Raw genomic sequence first — 19391 nt, 5'->3', positions numbered from 1 at the left:
AATGTTTCTAGTGGCCACAGGAGAGATGTGAACACAATTCTGAGAGCAGTGAAACTATTTAAGCAAAGTAACAAGTATGCTTGGTGAACAATTAGAAGTGTCAGATATGAGAAACCAAACCTGCCTGATTGGTAAGGAGGGTGGGGAGTGGGTTTGAGGAGCACAAAGCTTGGGCCTGCTAGACCTGGGGATTTGGGGAACCAAGAAGTTCCTTGTATCCTGTGCTGAAGTTACATAACAAGCATTGATGGGCATGTTCACTTACCTCTTTCATTCCCCAATGTGAAGTATATATTCCCATTTTGCAAAAAGGAAATGGAAGCTCAGAACTAGAAAGTAGGTGGAACTGGGAGGACTTTATTCAATATCAAATCAATACAAAGTATTTCTATGTGTATGTGGGTCTCCTAATTTTTCAAGATTGTTCTTTGGAAAGGTTTTTAGCTATATTAAGATTTCTTTTGAAAAGCTGGGCCACCCACCCATTTAGACTATGTTAACATTCGAGTCCGGCTACAGTGAACATCTTAGTTGTGATTGCATTGTTTAACTGAATTTGGTATTTATATCCTTAGCTCACCACTTAATTTTCTGCTCTTCTAGATGCTGTCCTTTCCCTTGTTAGTCTTCTCAGCTAAGTGTTGGTATTCTCTCCTGACACTTTAAAGTCCTGTTCTATGTTCTCTCCAGAACCCTGTAAGTACAGCACAGTCATTAGATGAGGAAACTGATGGAGGTGACAGAAGGGACAACGCTGTTAAGAGAACAGGGTGGGAGTCAGAGTGAGGTTTTAATCTGGTCCACTTACTACTTTGTAACCTCACAGCTTCCATGTCCCCATCTGCGCCACGGAGCCTTACCATCATGGGTTTGTTGTGAAGAATGACAACACACTTGAGATTAGCAAAGTACTGATGTTACCTGTTAATGGATGAGGAAGAGAAGGAGGGAAAGCAGGCACTTATCAGGTGGATGTCAGTCATCTTTGAGTGTCATATGGGTGCTCAGGAAAGTTTTCTATCAGGGATACTCAACCTATATATGACAATCACCAACATTTGACAGTAACACCTATATACTCCTTCTATTAACCTCAAGGCCCTAAACTGTTTATCTCCCCTTGCCTTTTTACATACTTTTATCAGATTCGTATGCCTACCACACTTTTTCAAGCTTTATGCAAAGGGAAATGTAGTATAATTTACTGTCTTAACTTTCAAATAAATTCTAACTTTACATGTTAGTAAGAATTTCTCCATTACCTGTAGTTGTGGTTTGTTTCTGATTACTTAAGATCATTTAGTTATTTTCCAGTTGACGGACCTTTGAGATTTTTGCTATTTTACCAGTGCTTTGAACATTCCCAGAGATGTATCCTGATGTCCATATGTATTAATAGTTTCCCTTGGGTAATACCTCAAAATGAAACTGCCATTTTCCTAAGTGGTTGTAGTAACGTATATAAGTGGTCACACACACTGGAGTGAGGACAGTCAGGGTGAGAAGTCATGCTTTCTTATCACTGAATCTCATGTCTTCCATCTTTTTCTTCCATGAACTCCTGGCCTCAAGTGATCCTCCTGCCTCAGCTTCCCAAAACGCTGGGATTATAGGCATGATCATGTCTAAGTTAATTTCCATTTCATGCTATGCTATTGTTTAATTGGCCAAAATAAGAAAAAAAAAAGCTACAATTGTTAGTTTTTCAAACAGATTTGAATTCTGGTTTTAGCCATTGTGCATAACTGGGGATCTAGAGTTTATTTTTCCCACCCTTCAGTAATGCTGTAAGATTCCAAATGTTTGCTGAGGGACACTACGTACCAGGTATTGTTAAATTTACATCTAGGGATACAGCAGTCAACATTCCACCTGAGGGCTCAGCACAACTCAAAAGTTCTTAGTCAGGGTTGTACAGGGCTATCAACCAAGAGCTTTTCCAAAGCTGAGGCCTATTTTATACCCATACCTGTCCCCCCAGTGTAGGAGACAAACTTAGTAATCATAAAGTTACACAGATAATCTGGGACAAGGCATCTGCTCTGATGCTTTCTCCTCCCACCCCAGTGCAGTTTTCAATGCTGCACTGGTAAGTGCATTCTTATTAGTTTAAGACTTCACACCTGGCCATGGTGCCAGGGAAAAAACCCAGTTCCTCTCATGCATGACCTAATAGGTTGAAAGCCAACATTACAGAAGTGAGATTATCTCACCATGTACTACTTTGCTGAGTAAATTCCCAAATTATGGGCAACACCAACAGCATCAAAGAGCTCAACTTTTTATTGAACACGTTACAAAAGAGATTTAGTCAAAAAGACCAAAGCCCATGTCATCATCAGACTCCTCAGATTCTTCTTTCTTTGCTTCCACTTTCTTCTCCTCAGCTTTAAAAAAAAAAAAAAAAAAAGTCAATCAACTCTCAGTATTTTAAGCTCTGGAAGAGCTCTCTAGGCCCTTCAACTCGCATGGTTAAAAATACCCACAAGACTTCCCTCAACATCAAACTATGCTGCAGGTTTCAGAATTCCCACACAGCACCTACTTGTGGCAAATTAAGAGAAATACTGCCTATAATACTATTTTTTTGATCTCCACACCCCTTCCAATACAAAAAAAACTCCTACCTGGGGCAGCAGCAGTGGAGGGGGCAGGACCTCCTGCTGGTGCAGCACCAGCTGCTGGAGCAGGTCCACCAGCCCCTACATTGCAGATGAGGCTCCCGATGTTGACATTGGCCAGGGCCTGCAACATAGGTACATGCATAGGTTATGTTCTGTCCTGTGACAGCATTCACCCAGCCACAAAAAAAGTGCCCATCCCGCCCCCTTTTTCACCTTACAGTGATCAATTCTTAACACTATACGGTGAATTCCACATCCATGTATTCAACCACCAATGGACAGAAAACATTTGGGGGAAAAAAGAATCTGTACCAAACACATACAGACTTTCTCTTGCCATTATTCCTTAAACAATATAGTGTTAACAACCACTTATATAGCTTTTACATTTTATTAGGTATTAAAGTAAATAGGAAGATATGTGTAGGTGATATACAAATATTATGTCATTTTATAAGACAATTGAGTATCCTTGGATTTCGCTATCTGAGGGAGGTCCTGGAACCAATCCCCCAAGGATACTGAAAATTGACAACTGTACAGTACTTTTCTTCTGTCTTCTATACTTTGTCTGCCCTGGAATCAAACTTTCAGTTTGCTTTTTCATCCTCAAGACTGACTTTTCTTTGCCAATAGCAAGACTTAGATTAGACAACAGAGCAACACACTGCTCTATTAAGAAGTCACAAAAAAACTATTCAGCTTTAAATCTCATACTTGTATTGCTGTATTTAAATATGCAGTGAAGTAAAGCTAACAATCCCTTCCTTTCATAAATAACGTGTTGGGAGAAAATCCAAGCTTCCTGGAACACTCAAATGAGGACTCTTCCACGGTTCCAGGTCTCCTTTTAACAGTGAATACAAGTTTTCAGACTAAGCAAAGATACAACTTTTCTAGAGGTATTTATTAAACGACATACGTACAATGTTCCAAAACTCTTCGGAGGACACAACCCAAACTTCACTTGTCAGAAATTAAGTAACCTGAACAATGGAAGGTAGCCAGTGGAGGCTCTTTGCGCAGGAACCCTATTCTTTATTAGCCTTTTATAACCCAATACACACTAAGTGTGGTGAATAAAAGACCACTAACCCTATTTCCAATAGATCACAGGTTTATCATACTGAAAGGATTTGCCTGCAATCTAACGTGGCTGCAAGTTTTTACCATGGCTCCAGGACAGAGGAAAGGGGAAACCAGAGTCTGAGATCAAGATAAAGCCACATGACAAACCAAAACCTTATTAGCTCCTAGAGCTATAAATGTAACGAAACAGAGGCGGTACGGTGGAACATAGGGCCTTCTGGCACTCTAGCACATACACCTGACCTAATCAATCAGGTCTTCCCCACTTTACCACCAACACCTTACCTTTGCAAACAAGCCAGGCCAGAAAGGTTCGACATTTACACCAGCTGCTTTAATAAGGGCATTGATCTTATCCTCCTAAAACAAATAAAATGTCAATCTATCAGAGTCAAGTGTAGCGTTCGTAATGTTTCCAATATACCGCAAATTAAAAGCAAGTCACTCAAAACGTGTACAGAACCATGTTTCAACAGTTCAAATATTCTATTTGGATTTCACATATATTCGTTTTAAAAGACTTTGGTTATCACAAGCAAAAGAAACGTGTGCCAGGCGCCTAGCAATGCGGCGAGCCCATTTTAAGTTCGGAGACCTGGGAGGTGGAGCAGAGCTTCTGTGCCTTCCTCCACGCCATGCTGCCCCGCCCCACGGGCCTGCTAAGACCATAGAAATTCAAGGCAATCACGCCGAAAGTAGGTATGAGTAAATGTCCCGGAATAAGATCACATGCAGGTCAGGATGCCCAAGCGCTGCGGGAAAGCTTCCCTAAATATAGCTTCTCAAAGCCGGAGCGCCCAGCCGCGCACACATCGCCGCCAGGGCCCGCACGTGGTCCCGAGGGTCCAAGCCGCCAAGTAGAGGGCCCGCCCCGCCCCAGCGCCCGCGATGACCACGGCCTCGACCCGGCCTTAAGTGCTGGGCCAGGCCGCTTGGAGAACGGGAGCCAGCCCCACGCGGGACGCCCTGCCGCCGGCCTGGGCCCGCACTCACCGTGACGGTCACCTCATCGTCGTGCAGAATGAGGGCCGAGTAGATGCAAGCGAGCTCGGAGACGGAGGCCATGGCGCCGGTGAACACGGGGCTGGCGCTGCCGGGCACGGTGCTAGTCGCCGGATGAAGTGAGGGCCTCACCCCAACGCGGCCTTAGCCTCCTCGGAAGGACCGAGCACCTTGGCGGCAGCTGAGGAAAGGAAGCCTCGCGCCTGCGCGGAGCTTCTTATGTGACCACGCGGACCAATCAGCGCCCGCGCCAGGCGGAAGAGGCGGGACCCGGGGCAATTGAGGGCGCCTGCGCGCCACACGTGACTCGCTCTGCCCGTTGAAAAAGTTTTTCAGTGCCTCCAAAGGCAAATTAATTTCATCTGGGTAACACAGGACTTGCGAACACCGAAAATACTTATAGGAAAAAGTTACCTAAGTAAATGGGCCTCACCCCTCGGTCCCATGGGCTGTTCGACTTGGCAGGAGCGCCACTGCGAACCTGTGACGTCACGTGGCAATGCCCTAATTACGGTGCCAGCCTTCCCTGGCCGCGGGGACCTCCTGGAGCGCCGGAGCTAAGTTACATCTCGGACGCCCCAGTGCTCAGCGCAGTGTCTTGATGAAACGGGAGTAATAGAGAAACTTCCAGCGTTCTGATAGCAATAGCCTTTGAGCGCTTAGTGTGTCCCAGACACAGAGCCACACTCTCTACAAGGATTCACTTTAATCCTCACACAGAAAAAAAGGGATAACTGTCTCCGTTTTGCAGATGACAAAACTAAGTCGTAGACCTGGTAACTATCCCAAAATTACATGCTTACCGTGTGGTGGGGCCTGGATTTGGAAAATATTAGTAAAAGCCTGATTTAAGTGCCTGGTGCTGGGGTGGGAGAGTTGGATTATGGGTGAATGTCTTCTCTCTTATTTTTGATATGTAAAATTGTCTACAACCCATATTTATCATTTATATGATCTGAAATTTTACTTCCTATCTTCAAAAATGGTAATCTTTACATTCCTTTTGGAATTTGTCTAGTTTCCTGGTTGATTTTGTTTTTTTCTGGTTACCTGCTTTATTCAGTCCATTACATTATCTCAGTCATCCCTGAACAAACTTCCATTGGAATCCCACAATCTAGGGTCCCACTTGGGTCAATCTTAGCCACAAACGTAAACATATTTTAGTATCTCGAACTTTTAAAAAAGCTTTTATAAAGCGGTCAAACTTTTGAAAAATAAAATTGTTTTGAGTTTTCATCTAAACCTAGGAAGCCATTATAGTGGAATTTTTTAATTATTAAAAAATCCAAACATTTCCAAAGCTAGAATGAATCACTCCAAAACATTGTTCCCCCACCAGTGTACTTAACAAAAAACTGATCTGGCAACTAAAGTACATCAACACAATAGAACAAAATTTGCACATCTTAAACTAAACTAATAAGAAATTTAAATTAATATTTTGTTCTTCAAATTACTATAATGGTAACAAAACCAGAACCTGAGAGTAAGAGAAAGGTAAATTATAGGCTCTTCTCATGTATGTACCACAAAAATCCAAAATATTGATAAACTGAATCTAGAACTGTATATAAAACTATGGTATCATAATTTAGAGGATATTTCATTATTGTATCTAAAAATAAGTCATTACATTAACAAAGGAGAAAATCTATAGAGAATTCTTATGGATTCAAAAAAACACTTGATAAAATTGAACAACTAATCACACAGACTCTTAGAAAACTGGAATAGAAGGTAACTTCCATATCATGACAAAGGATATCTACCAAAAATCTATGGCAAACTTCATACTTAATGGTGAAATTTTTGAAACATTCTTTTTAAAATCAGGAACAAGGATGCCTCCTTTCTCTGCTTCTGTTTCAATTACTATTAAATATTTTAGAGTTTAGCCATCTCCATAAAACAAAAGTATTAGAAAGGTAGGAACTCTTATTATTCATAGGTAATAAGATTATTTACCCAGAAATTTCAAGAGAATCCAGACAAACAATTCAAACTAATGAGTTCAGCAAGGTCTCTAGATTCAAGATTTGTTTTTGTTTTTGTTGTTGTTTTGAGACAGGGTCTCACTCTGTGACCCGGGTGAGAATGCAGTGGCGTGATCATAGCTCACTGCAGCCTCAAACTCCTGGGCTCAAGCAGTCCTGCTTCAGCCTCCCCAGTAGCTGGGACTACAGGTGCCCAGCACTACACCTGGCTGATTTTTGTTTTCTGTAGGCCTCCCTCTTCTTCAGGCTGGTCTCAAACTCCTAGCCTCAAGCAATCCTCGTGCCTCAGCCTACAAGAGTGCTAGGATTACATGCGTCAGCCACTGTGCCAGCCCTAGATTCAAGATTAATATACAAAACCCAGCAGCATCCTATACTCAGCCACAGTTACTTATAACATGCAATATTAAAAAATATATCTCATACAATACCAACAAAAACAACATGGTTTCTAGAAATAAATCTAACAAGATGTGTATTATTTTTATGGAGCATGATTAAAGGCAACCTTAATAGTGATATGCCATATTCATAGATGGGAAGATTCTTAAGTGGATAATTCTCTCCAAAGATGTCATTTTAATCAAAATTACAGTAAAATGGAATTTGACAAGCTGACTTAAATTTTAAATTGAAGGATCAAAGACCAAACAAGATAATTTTTCAAAGTAATAAACGAAGATTTAAATACAAGTTCCATTGAGGGTACAAAATTTGATTTATCACAGCATTCCTTGTGCCTCAAACAGTGCCTATCACATAGAAGCCACACAAATAAATAAATACTGGATGGATATTTTAAAATGTGCTATTGACATACAATTAAATAGACCAGCAGAACAGAATACTAAACCAAAAAATATTCTCATACATATGGGAACTTGGTAATGTCAGAACTACAGCTTTTCAAAAAAACTGTACTGGAACAGTTGGTTTTGTAGTGCTATGGGGGATAGGGGTAAGGAAAGAATGTTTTTAATTCTTTCCTAACACCATACATAACGTGAAAAGCAAAACTCTAAAATTTTAGAAGAAAACATAGGAGAATATTATGACATTAGAGTATGGAAAAAAATTTTTCTTTTGCGAGAGACAGGGTCTTGCTTTGTTGCCCAGGCTGGATTTGAACTCTATGCTCAAGTAATCCTTCCAGCCTCAGTGTTCTGAGTAGCTGGGACTACTACAGGCATGTACCACTGTGCCTAGCATAGTATAGAAAAAATTTTTAAGTCATAAAACATAAAGGAAAAGATTGATGTTTGATTACACTAAAATTGAAATCTATAAGACAAAAGGTACCATAACCAAAGTCTGAGAAACTGCCATAGCCAAGAGAATCCTAAGGAGACACAATGACTAAATGTAGTATGTTGTTCTGGATGGGACCCTGGAAGAGAAAAGACATTAGGTAAAAACTAAAGAATCTGAATAAAGTATGCACTTTAGTTAACAGAATATATCAATATTGGTTAATTATAACAAATGTACCATACTAATATGTTGCTAATAGGGGAAACGAGCTGCAGGGTATATGGGAACTCTCTATACTATTCCTTACAAATTTTCTGTAAATCTAAAACTGTTCTAAAAATTAAGTTTATTTTTAAAAAATGCCATAACCAAAGTGAAAAAAAGTCATAGACCAGGAGAAGATATGAAGCTCAAAATACCCAAAGAATAAAGAAGTCCTACACACCAAAAAGAAAAAGACTAGCAACCTGTTACAATGCAAATATACAAATAGACAATTCAAAGGAGGAAACCAGACTGGCCACCTGACACAGGAAAAGGTGTTCAGCTCAGGACTAACAATCAGGAAATATGAATTAATTCAATGAGATACTATTTCACACCTGATAGGCAAAATAAGTCTGATGACACCAAGTGTAGACAGGGATGTGAGGAATGAAACTATCTGACGTTGCTAGTAGAAATATAAGTTGGCAAATCATTTGAAGAGTAAATTAGCAAAATCTGGTTAAAGTTGAAGATACACACAGCCTAAACCCAGCAATTCCAGTTCTGGTTTCTACCCTAGAAACACTCTGGAATATGTATGTGAGGGTCCAAGTGCAAGGCTGTTCCCTGCAGCACCATGTATATAAGGAAAATTGGAAATACTTTGACAAGGATGGGGACAGAAGCATGGAATAACAAAGTGGTGAAGTATGACATGCCTCAATATGCCAAAAACAAAATTTTAATATATATTTTTTAGATACAGGGTCTCTGTCACCCAGGCTGGAGTGCAGTGGCTAAATCAGTTCACTGCAACCTCAAACTCCTGCACTCAAGTGATGCTCCTTCCTCAGCCTCTCAAGTAGTTGGGATTACAAGCACATGCCACCAATGCCCAGCTAATTTTTTTTTTTTTTTTTGGTAGAGACAGAGTATCCTATGTTGGCTGGTCTCCTGGCCTCATATGATCCTTCAGCCTTGGCCTCCCAAAGCACTGGGATTACAAGTATGAGCCACTGCACCCAGCCTTCAAAAACAAAATTGAGTGATAAAGACTAGTAGAACAAGGAATCCAATCAGCCTTGGCTCCATCCCTGACTACGTGACCATTCTGGGAGCACTTTGCTCCTCTGGGCCCATTTCCTTAACTGCTGTTTGCCTCTGGGTTGTACAAATCAGATAATTATTAAAATGTTTGGGAACAAAAACACTAAATAACCTAGGTATAATGATCTGAACAAAGAATCCTATTTTGCAAAATAAACTTTCAACTAAAATTAATCATCTAAAGCTAAGAAATTTTTAATCTATGAAGATGAGATAATCATCAGCATAGCACAATAGTTAAAAGCTTTGATATCAGACTTGGGCTTAAATGAACAGACTCTGGGGTCATTGAGCAAATAACTCAATTTTCCACCTGTAAATTATAGATAATACCTTTAGAAGGTATCAGACACTGAGCACCCAACTAACCACAGCTATTCCTTGTAATTAAGAGAACTAGTTAAGCAAAACATCAATTGCCCACACATTTCCCTTTGTGTTGTCCAAGAACTTAGTGGATTCAACATACTGTTACTTCAAATTCCACTACCCCATAATCCCCTATTATAGTACAGTAAAAACTTCCTATTAAAATGTATCTTCAAAAGACTAAGCAATAAGCTATTTAAAAAAAAAATCAAGATCAAATCCTGTAGGATGAGATAGGATTGCTCTGAAGCATTCTAAAAACACACATACTGCATTATTAATATACTACGAATGACAAATAAGTGGATCTTGCCTTTTCCTTTACCTTTGAATTAGTTTTTGGCAAGGACTAATATCATTCCTTTATTATTAATAAACAGATTAAACTATCATTTTGTTAAAAAAAAAAAACCCAGCCTCAAAAGAACCCCAAATTTAATCAGAGCAAAATGTATCTTCACCCATGCAAGAATGGATATTTCACCATGACTTTCAGTAGTACTTTTTCTAATTTATGTTGTCCCCAAACCATGTATTTTTAAATGTCTAGAAAAGCACATTATGTCACACAAAAATAGGCATTGTCCATTTAACATCAAATTACTTTATATTTTCTAGTGCTTTCTTTTAATCCATCCCACAAATAATGAGTGCCAGGTATGTGCAATGCACTATGCTAGGTACTGGGGGTATGTGTTGAATGAATGGCCATCACACAACTTTGTATTTCTTAGTGCTTTTTATTTCAATTCTTTTGGCATATCTAAATGTCAGAAAGTGAATATATACATACAAAATTCAAAATAACTTCCTAAAATGGTTTTATTGTTGGCCAGTCACTGACATCTTTATTTTGAAAGTTTGAATTGTCAAATAGGTCTAAAGTGCATTCCTGCAGCTAATCAATAGCAGCATTTGTTATTAAAACCTTAAGAAATATTCAGACCAGAGCTGGAAAAGTCACAATAAAAAATAAAGCGTGATCTAGATATATCCTTCCTTAATCACCTAAGATGAACACCTTCATGAATTAGTTTAAAAGTATACAAGAAATATACAAAAAAAAGCATTATAAAAAAGTTCATACAGCAGTGAGAAAAGGGGGTCTTTCTCTGTTATTAATATTAATATTAAATACAGCAAGGTATATACTATACAAAGTGTGTTGAATTCTAGATGTCTTTGGAACCATAGTGGAAGCTTTGACCTAGGCCAGTGTATGATGTAGCTGAGGTCTGTGATGTTCAAGAAAGCTGGAGTTCTACAAGATGGCTTAGAAGGTTGCTTCTGGCATGGCTTTGGAGAAATCACTCACACAAATGAAAATGTTCTTTCACTACTGGGACTATCAGTTTATGGCTTCTTGCGCCTAAAACATAAAAACCAACATTTAGTGTTGTATCTTGCAATTAGTGACACATTCATAGCAAATGAATCTTTAGGAGGGCTTTGAGAATTGCTGTTTGATTATGAGAAAATTCAAATCCTTCTGAGAAAGCAAATGACTCTTATAAAATATGCTTATCTAGTATTAAATTTAGATTTAATTTAAACAGAACATCACATCTTTATCCTGTTACAACAATTTTCCAAATTGCTTACTAAGGAATACAGGTGTTAAAAATATTGTTTATGTAGATAACTTGTAAAGTAGGGGTTTTATTAAAATATGGAGAAAGAATGGGTCAGACTCCTACGTATGGGTTTAATAAAAGAGGAAAAGGTGTGACTCCTTCCCTAATATAAATTCTGCCATTAGGTTTTATTTACTTTCGTGAACACTTATTGCTATACCAAGACCAAGAAGCAAGTCAGGAAAGAATAATTACACGAAACTGTCATCATCCCCAACTAATGGCTTCAGCCTTCCCTCTCTACAGGTGCTCTCAGTTCAGTATCAGAAAGCTTTTGAGTGTTGGCAGAATATGAACAAGAGCCACCAATCTTCTATCCCCTCCTGTCCTTGCAGCTCCGAGGCTCTCAGCACTGCAGCTGCCTACTGCAGTCTGCCAGTAGGGCCCAGATATTCCAAAGGGAAAATGAAAACCATATGTTTGCTCTTAAAAACAAATGGATGGTCGGGAGAAGGGCTGATGGTGGAGCTACTAGAGAAGGGAAAACACACACAGCAAGGCCCCAGTTACAGTCAGCGCTTACTTGGGTTGTGCGTGATGCTGATATCCAGGTCCCAGCTGAGATCCTGCTCTCATCTCCACAGCCACGGAACACTGAGAGGAAAATGACAGAAGAGGAAAAGATCAGCTTCTCTTAACAGTCTATAAAACACAGTTGTTTACATGTAGGTTCTACCTAGATGAAATCCAACATTGCTTTCTAGTTCAGTGAAGATGGCAATTACTCGCATTTCTGGCATAGGCCACAAACTTTGTGAGCCAAAAGGATCTTTAGAGGTCATCCAGTTAACTTCCTTCACTTTAGTTAAGGAAGAGGAGTTCCTGAGAAAGTTAGTGGCCAGGGTCAGAGCTGAGCCTTCTAACCCCCACCTTCTCATGTTTTTCCGTATGAGCCTCTTCTCAAGAGTAACAGTTACAAGGAAATTCCAGGTGAGCTGCTTCTAAGAAGATTCCCACCAAGTTGCTGTGAATTCATGTTATTCTAGAGTGATACTCTCTGACTCGTTCTTGAGCCCTATTCCTCTACACTGAAAACAGGGACTTTGAACTGAAGAGCTCCAAAAAGACCACACCTAAAGAAATACAAATACCTTTGCAGGTTTGCTATGAACAGGCCTACATGCTGAGCTGGCCATGTGACATAGTACCTCAGCATCCTCAAAGACCTTAAAAAGCTACAGCTATGTGGTTTACGATAAGAGATGCCTAATTTTTATTAAGCACACAAATATTTAATTTTTCCCCTACCCTTGTTTCTACATCGGTCCATTCAGACTCTGTGCCATCTGGCTGGGCAGGTACTACTGTGGAAGATCTTCGTTTTCGACTACTGAAAAGGGGGAAACATGATGCAACAATTATTTTTGCATCTAAGAACAGGAAAAATATTAAAAATAGGGAAATACCATCTACACCCCTTTGGAGAATTAATGATAAATTTCACAGGATACTCTGTTCCTCAAGAATGAACAGCTAGAAAAACAACAACCCTTTCAAGAGAGATGTCTTTGATGCTCACTCACCCATTTGGTGATTCTTGCTTTAAAGTCTCAATATCAGTAAACTGAACAGATTGTCCACCACCCCTTGTTTTGTAAACATCACCCTAAAGCCAAGAGAAAAGGTCACTGTTACACTTTGATACATCCAAATGATAAACACACATACCATATTTCAAATTGATCTCAAGAGTCTACTGTTTTATGGAAACTCCCACCCACAAAACCAGATGGTGCTTGGGGCTACTGAGTCTGAACTATCAAAATACTTTAGAAATATGAGCACATATCTCTCACTAAAGAAAAGTCCAATACAACGTAATTAGTAACATTCATAATTGTGGGGAAAAATATTCCTTTTTGTTCTACCTGTAATTTAAAAATTAAACTGCACTAAGGATCAAGAAATCTGCCAGAAATTTCTACACTTTCTAAGGCATTGTTCTTTCTTCTCTAAGCATTCCCCCTCATATTCGAAAGATAGTACATCTTATCTGTAGCTATAATTATAAGAACTAGCCTCTAAATTAAATTTGAAATGAAAAGGTTTTGTCTTTTATTTCCTGATTATTCATTGACTCTATGATTAAAGGAAAATTATTCTACAGGCAGGCAAGTCATCGTTCTGGGAAAGGGCTTTAGATAGCCCAATACTGAATGATTTTGATAGGCCAAATTTTAATGTGGACTTTTTATCTTGAACTGACAGAGAACAAAGGTGGGAGTTCTTTGTTTAGGTTTACTTTTTAAGTAGTGGTTAAAACTAAATATACAGTAAAGTACATTATGGATCTGGAGTTCTAAGCAACCCAGGATTCTATGCCTATTTAAGCTGATTTAGTCCCCCTTTAGCAGATTCACCGCTAAGCAGTTACTTTAATTTTCTGCTAACAAAAAGGTTACATCAAATACCCACTGATGTTCCAGTTGACACTGCATGTTTGTCATCAAAGTAGCAGGGCAAATAGTTTTTTATTTAGTAGATTTTTTAATATATTTTTTTCTCCTGCACAAATTAGTTTTTACCTTAATTAGTTTAGTTTCAATCTCCCCATCGGAGGCTAGTTCCTGGTGGGTCAGCATGTACTTCTCACACTTAGCTAGTGCCTTTTCATTTGCAACAGATACTGTGATGGCATGAGGGACATGTGGCTGCATGACTGTTTCAGTTTGCACGTTAGAGGCAGGCTTATGATCTACCCATCTGTCTCCTGCAGAGCGTGATCGTCTGTGTCGGAGACGAATTGGTGGTACGTTCTGATCAGGTTGAAAGAGGAATCAAGACACAAGCATAACCCAGAATTAATTTAAGGGTATTATTAGAAGTGCAGCAGGTTTGGCTACGTTACTTGACGAAAGTATCAAAACAATCCATTTCAAAGCTAAATAGTTCTTCAAGTAATTTAAACATTCTCTTCATATTTAAAAATAAAACCAACAAACATCTTTAACACTAGCTTGTATATGATAAATTCTACCTGGGATCTTCCTTTTGAACAAAGGATGAAAGGAGAAATTCTGGTAATGCTGCTCGACTTTCCTGCTTAAGGGGTGGTTCACGACAAATAATTCATTTTACATTCTTGATCAAAAATCAGTATTTATGCCTGGTACTATAAGGTAATCTGTTAGGTCCACAACTCTGTTAAAAGCTTCAGTAAGAGCCCTAAACATGTCTAGGCCTCTAAACAAAAGAGAAAACACTCCTTATACAAAGATAGAGATCAAAAAATAATAAAAGCTGATGAAGCTATATAGTACAAAATACCACAGAACATAAGGTATAAGAACTCTATGTATAAAATGACTAAAAGAAATATAAAGTACTTCTGAGTACTTTCACTATAAGATTTTTAAATCTCAAAAGAGAACTTCATTAGAAGTTCAAATACAACAATGGCTAAAAATATACCAACAAATTTTTTCACCACACATTTATAAAGGTTCCAAGAATCAAATAAAGAATATAGTGTCAAATCAGTCTCTATTATACAATAAAAAACCAGTCGCTCGCTTCCATTCAAATGCCATGTAAATGTGAAAGTGAAATTTAGCATAGTCAAAGAAAAAATATTTCATATACACGCCATCGTTAATTGTTTGAAGCAATGAGTTATCATTGGCATCTTGTAAACATCTCCTGTGTGTAAAACTAAAAGCAAATGCAAAAAAGTCTATCACAGGCCAAATCCTTCAACACTGCTCAAATGTAAAGATCCTAACTTCAAAATGTATACCTGAGGAACCGAATCATTTTCCCTATATAGTGACATAGGCAATGCAGTTTGCCACTAAAGATGCTGAGCCTCAAAACAAGCAGCAAACTTTCCATTTTTTAAATGGTTTAATTAACATTGAACAAGAAGGAAAGTCTGGCCTTTATCATCTACCATTTAGCCAAAGTGAGAATTTCCTTCAACATATTTAGCAATAAATACAAATCCAAAGCTTGATAAAACAAGCTTAGGAAAGATGACAATCTGTACAATCTACTAGCATTTGTGAAATAAGTATTTAAAGTTTTTTCCTCACTGAAATACAGATTCAGTCCACCTGACATAATTTTTGACCAACAAACTTAGATGCATAGATACTAACCTTATGGTAGGTAACTTTTCTGCTGCACTTCTAAAGAGATTTTGATTTCAAGTGAAAAGTTGGAGAAAAAAAAGTATCTCTAGTAAATCCTCTTAAATATCTCATGGCCAAATTAGATATCACATTACTGTTGGCAAGGCACAAGCAGGCCTTGAATGGTTTTCAGTCTATAAACTTTCAAGAAATAAGATGATTGACTAGAGTTGATCAGAAAGACCATTCCCCATAATTTGCTCCCTAAAAAGGTGTAAGGCAAAATCTACAAAATAAAGAACTTAGGAGACTCTAGAATCATCTGTTGCCTTGGTACATACCTTGGGATTCATCACCATCCCTTAATAATCAGGAATTTGGGCCACCTACATGAACATTCATCTATACCCTAAATTATACAAGAAAATCTAAAGCAAATGTTTACTGTAAGATTAATTATTTAGAAGAAAAATTCTAAAAGAGCTATCTTAATTTTACTAAGTATAAAAACCACAATATTAACTTGGTTCATTTATTCAGATTCAAAGGAAACTTTACCTTAATCCTTAAGAAGAAAAATATTAAAATGAATTTAAATACCTTTGAATGAGGCAAAACCCCTGTAAATTGAGATAAAGCCTCAAAAATAAAAGTAATTTATTGGAAATGAAAATCTTAAGTAGTTTCAAAACAACTAACTGGCCTGGACTCTTCAAAACAGTCAATGGCATAAAAATAAAAAATGTGTTGGGGTGGGGGTTAAAAGAGGTTAAAGAGACATAGTTACCACATGCAATGGATACACTTTGATAGTATCATGGATTGCAAAAGGAAAAGTCATTAGTGGGACAACTGGATATTGTCCCAGTAGAGGATATTTATTCAGTTAATGTTAACTTTCTTAGGTGTGATAAAGATTGCGGTTATGTAGAACGATGTCCTTATTCTTGAGGATTAAGTGTCAGGAAGTCTATGACTTACTTTCCAAAAGGTTCAGGGGAAAAAACGTTTACGTATCTACATAAAGTAACAATTGGTATATCTAGGTCAGGGGGAAAGACATTCCTGTACCTTTCTTTTATCTCTTCTCTTTGGGTATGAAATTTTTCAAACTAAATGTTTCAGAAAATCTTAAAAACTATGGTTCAAAAAGCAGCAGCAAAAAACTCTAACTTAGGGGAGGGCAACCAAGAGAAAAAAATTGGAAAGTGTGTGCCAAGATACTAAGATTCACCAATTTTGTGCAAGCTCATTAGTTTATTCAACTGAAAAGCACAGACCACTCTGGGACATGCCAAATTGACCTGTGTTCATTGAACACACAGGCATTGCTTTTGTTGCCAGATGCATTTAGGCTTTTTCAGATGAAGAGCTAGGCCTCAATTTTAGAATGAGTCCATCTTTCAAATTAACTTACAGAAAAATTAGACCTTATTTATACATATTGCACCCCGTGTATCTTTCCAGTGAACTTTCAGAACAAAGTTACAAAAAACAAAGAAGATAAAATCTGCTACAATGCTTTAAAATAATACTGGCACTAACCCTGCAGCAATGATCCTCTTCTATTTCTATCTCATTTCTGAATGTAGGAACCACCTCCCTGCCTTCAGTCCAGTACATCCCTCGCCTTCTGTCTGACACGACACAAGTTTTACTTTGTCCTGGCTCTTGCTGCCTACGCCTTGCAATAGATGTGACATTGAGAGGTGTGTTGTACGAAGGAATTTTCTGCTCCCATTCCGAAATACAGGAAGCTACAGAAATGCTGCTGCAAGAGTTAGAGCGCCTATGTAGCTGTGGCTGGCTCATGAGTTGCTGGCCGTTGGAAATCTGAGCAATATAGTTACCAGAAAGCTAGAAAAATTGAGAGAAATTAATGAGCAAGACTGAAAAACTGAGAGAAACAATTCATTACTCTTCTATAATTTTAGCACATGAAGATTTAACATTGTAAATAATTATTTGTACTAAATTACCAAATTTTTATGCTAAATTTGTATTTATACTAAATTTAAAATTATCTTTTTTCAAGTAAAGTATCTCAGGAAAAAATAGAAATAGCAATAGAAATTTCAGAAATATAATAATATAAAACAAAAAACTGATTATCATAGCAACAGTCATCTAATCTGAACAAATTTCCTCTAGTACGAAATTAATGCACAACCACAAATAACTTACAGGAACTGGCGATGGAGAAACAGATCTTTGAGTAATTTTTTCTCGATCCCGCTCCCGAGAGGGTCTCTCTGGCTTTTCAGTTTTGGGTTCAGTAACAATAGCCTTCAGTTGTTTCAGTTTTTCGTCTTTGACCCAGAGTTTATTCTGCATCTCCAGCTGTTTGGCTGCCACTCTACGCTCCTACAGATTATCAATGGCAATTTATATTCTAACTCAGTCATAGCAAACAAGTACACCAGACTACCCAGTCACTTTATTTCCTAACAATGACAGTTCTCCAGTTCTTCCTGAGAGTTAACAAACACCACCAAAACCCTACCACAAATACAGTAATTTAGAATATTTAACCTAACCACAACATGAAGTAAATCATCCAACTCTGAGACAACCACTACAAGAATGACACTCACACATTCTTTCTCCCACTTCATTGTTGTTTCTGTTACCATGCCTTGCAACCTGGCTTCTAATCTGCGTTTGTCAGAAAATTGTCGCTGAAGTTTCTGATTCTGGGTTTCAAGTTCCTGTTGCAGATTGCGTTTATCTTCTTCATAGATAGTGGTTGTTTTCTCTAAAATCTCGATCTGGGAAGGTAGACCATTAATGTTCACTATTTGGTATGTAAACATTTCATGAAGCTATAAAATAATCTTTCTTAATTTGCTTATGTAAGCTTATTTGTGGAAATAAAAGTCACGGAAAAAGCATATTTTTCCTCTAAAATTTCATCTGAATTCCCACTTCCATTCCCAGAAATGGAAACCTGTTAAACACGTTCCTCACCCAGAGGCAAAGCTGTAACTGACTTCATGTGAAAATTACTTTCTCTTAAAATTAAGACCTAAAACTTAATTTTTTAGGCTATATTCAGAATAAAGAAAACAGTGTTGGTTGAGACTAGCTTCTCTTTAGAATGAATGTATACCTTGCCAAACCTCTAAACAATCCTCTGTAAATAAGAGAACATACATTACACAGCACTGCAGCAGCAGTCCCCAACAAAATAGTATTTCCTTCTACCTCAAAGGAAGAGTTTAATCCTGAGTTTGCATTTGTTTACAATTTGTAAACCAAATACGGATCCAATTAAGATTTACCAAGTATCTATCTCATTTAATCATTTCTTTTATGTGATTATTGAAGAGTCATATACTAAGCAAATATTTTTTTGTTTTTTTTTTTCTTCCCTGCCCCCACTGAGGAAATATTTCTAATAAATCAAAAAGCAAGCTATAACCAAAGCTAAACTCTAGAAAGTCCTCTAGAAAGCTCTCTTGCTTGGGACAAAGAATAGTCTTTCAACAACTAAATTCTCATAAAATTAAAGAATATATTATCCCTTTTCTACCTTTTATGCTTTTCACTCACATTTCCTCTTCTTTCAGGTGGGATGAAGATTAGTACATAAATAAGTGAGAACTCTTTTTTTTCTTTTTACCCCTCCACAGGCCCCACCAAGAACTCCTAATAAGCGGCAGTTATAGGCCCATGGAGCAGAACAGCTCACTCAGAGACCAGTGCTAAACGGCCAGCACATATATCCATTATAATAATGCCAAAACAAACCTTATATTCTAAAGTTTTGTTTTTCTTTTCCAGTCGTTCTATTTCCAATTTCTGTCCTGAGATCACCTTTTCTTTTTCATTTAGTTTTCCTTGAATGTAGTTTTCTTTACTTAAAACAGCACTGTCAAATCCTTGTAATAAAGCTTTAAAAGTATTAGCTGAAACAAAAGCATGCAGGTCAAATTTTGCTCCAATCCCAAAATAACCAATGAAAGCAACTTCTATTAGCAGACACTAGATAAAAGATAGCTATTCAAAACTATAATAAATTTTAAAGAAGAATAAATAAAA

The 19391-nt window shown here is 37.8% G+C and overlaps 2 protein-coding genes across 7 annotated transcripts in view; both read right to left on the bottom strand.

Moving 5' to 3' along the window:
- Positions 1-2265: 2265 nt before the first annotated feature.
- On the bottom strand, positions 2266-4919 carry RPLP1 (ribosomal protein lateral stalk subunit P1). Its single transcript, XM_045530739.1, has 4 exons — positions 4707-4919; positions 3999-4073; positions 2628-2745; positions 2266-2387 (listed from the first exon to the last, which is right to left on the bottom strand). Exons 1-4 carry the CDS (start codon positions 4776-4778, stop codon positions 2308-2310), a joined length of 345 nt encoding a protein of 114 aa, XP_045386695.1. The 5' UTR covers positions 4779-4919; the 3' UTR covers positions 2266-2307.
- Positions 4920-10370: 5451 nt separating this feature from the next.
- KIF23 (kinesin family member 23) overlaps positions 10371-19391 on the bottom strand; it is a 28377-nt gene continuing 19356 nt past the window's right edge. For 2 of the 6 annotated variants that reach the window (XM_045530680.1, XM_045530688.1), the window contains 9 exons: positions 19101-19258; positions 17945-18118; positions 17535-17714; positions 16896-17207; positions 13806-14036; positions 12804-12886; positions 12529-12610; positions 11804-11874; positions 10371-11015 (listed from right to left, as the gene is read on the bottom strand). In XM_045530680.1, coding sequence (XP_045386636.1) covers positions 11000-11015; positions 11804-11874; positions 12529-12610; positions 12804-12886; positions 13806-14036; positions 16896-17207; positions 17535-17714; positions 17945-18118; positions 19101-19258 — 1307 coding nt within the window. In that variant the 3' untranslated portion in view covers positions 10371-10999. The remainder of the gene's footprint in view (positions 11016-11803; positions 11875-12528; positions 12611-12803; positions 12887-13805; positions 14037-16895; positions 17208-17534; positions 17715-17944; positions 18119-19100; positions 19259-19391) is intronic. The other 4 variants (XM_045530707.1, XM_045530716.1, XM_045530724.1 and 1 more) reach the window with 3 other exon arrangements.

Source organism: Lemur catta, chromosome 1 (assembly GCF_020740605.2).
Source record: "Lemur catta isolate mLemCat1 chromosome 1, mLemCat1.pri, whole genome shotgun sequence".
Classification (NCBI taxonomy): Eukaryota; Metazoa; Chordata; class Mammalia; order Primates; family Lemuridae; genus Lemur; species Lemur catta.
Note: the sequence above shows the minus strand (reverse complement) of the source record. Positions and strands in the feature narration are given on the sequence as shown.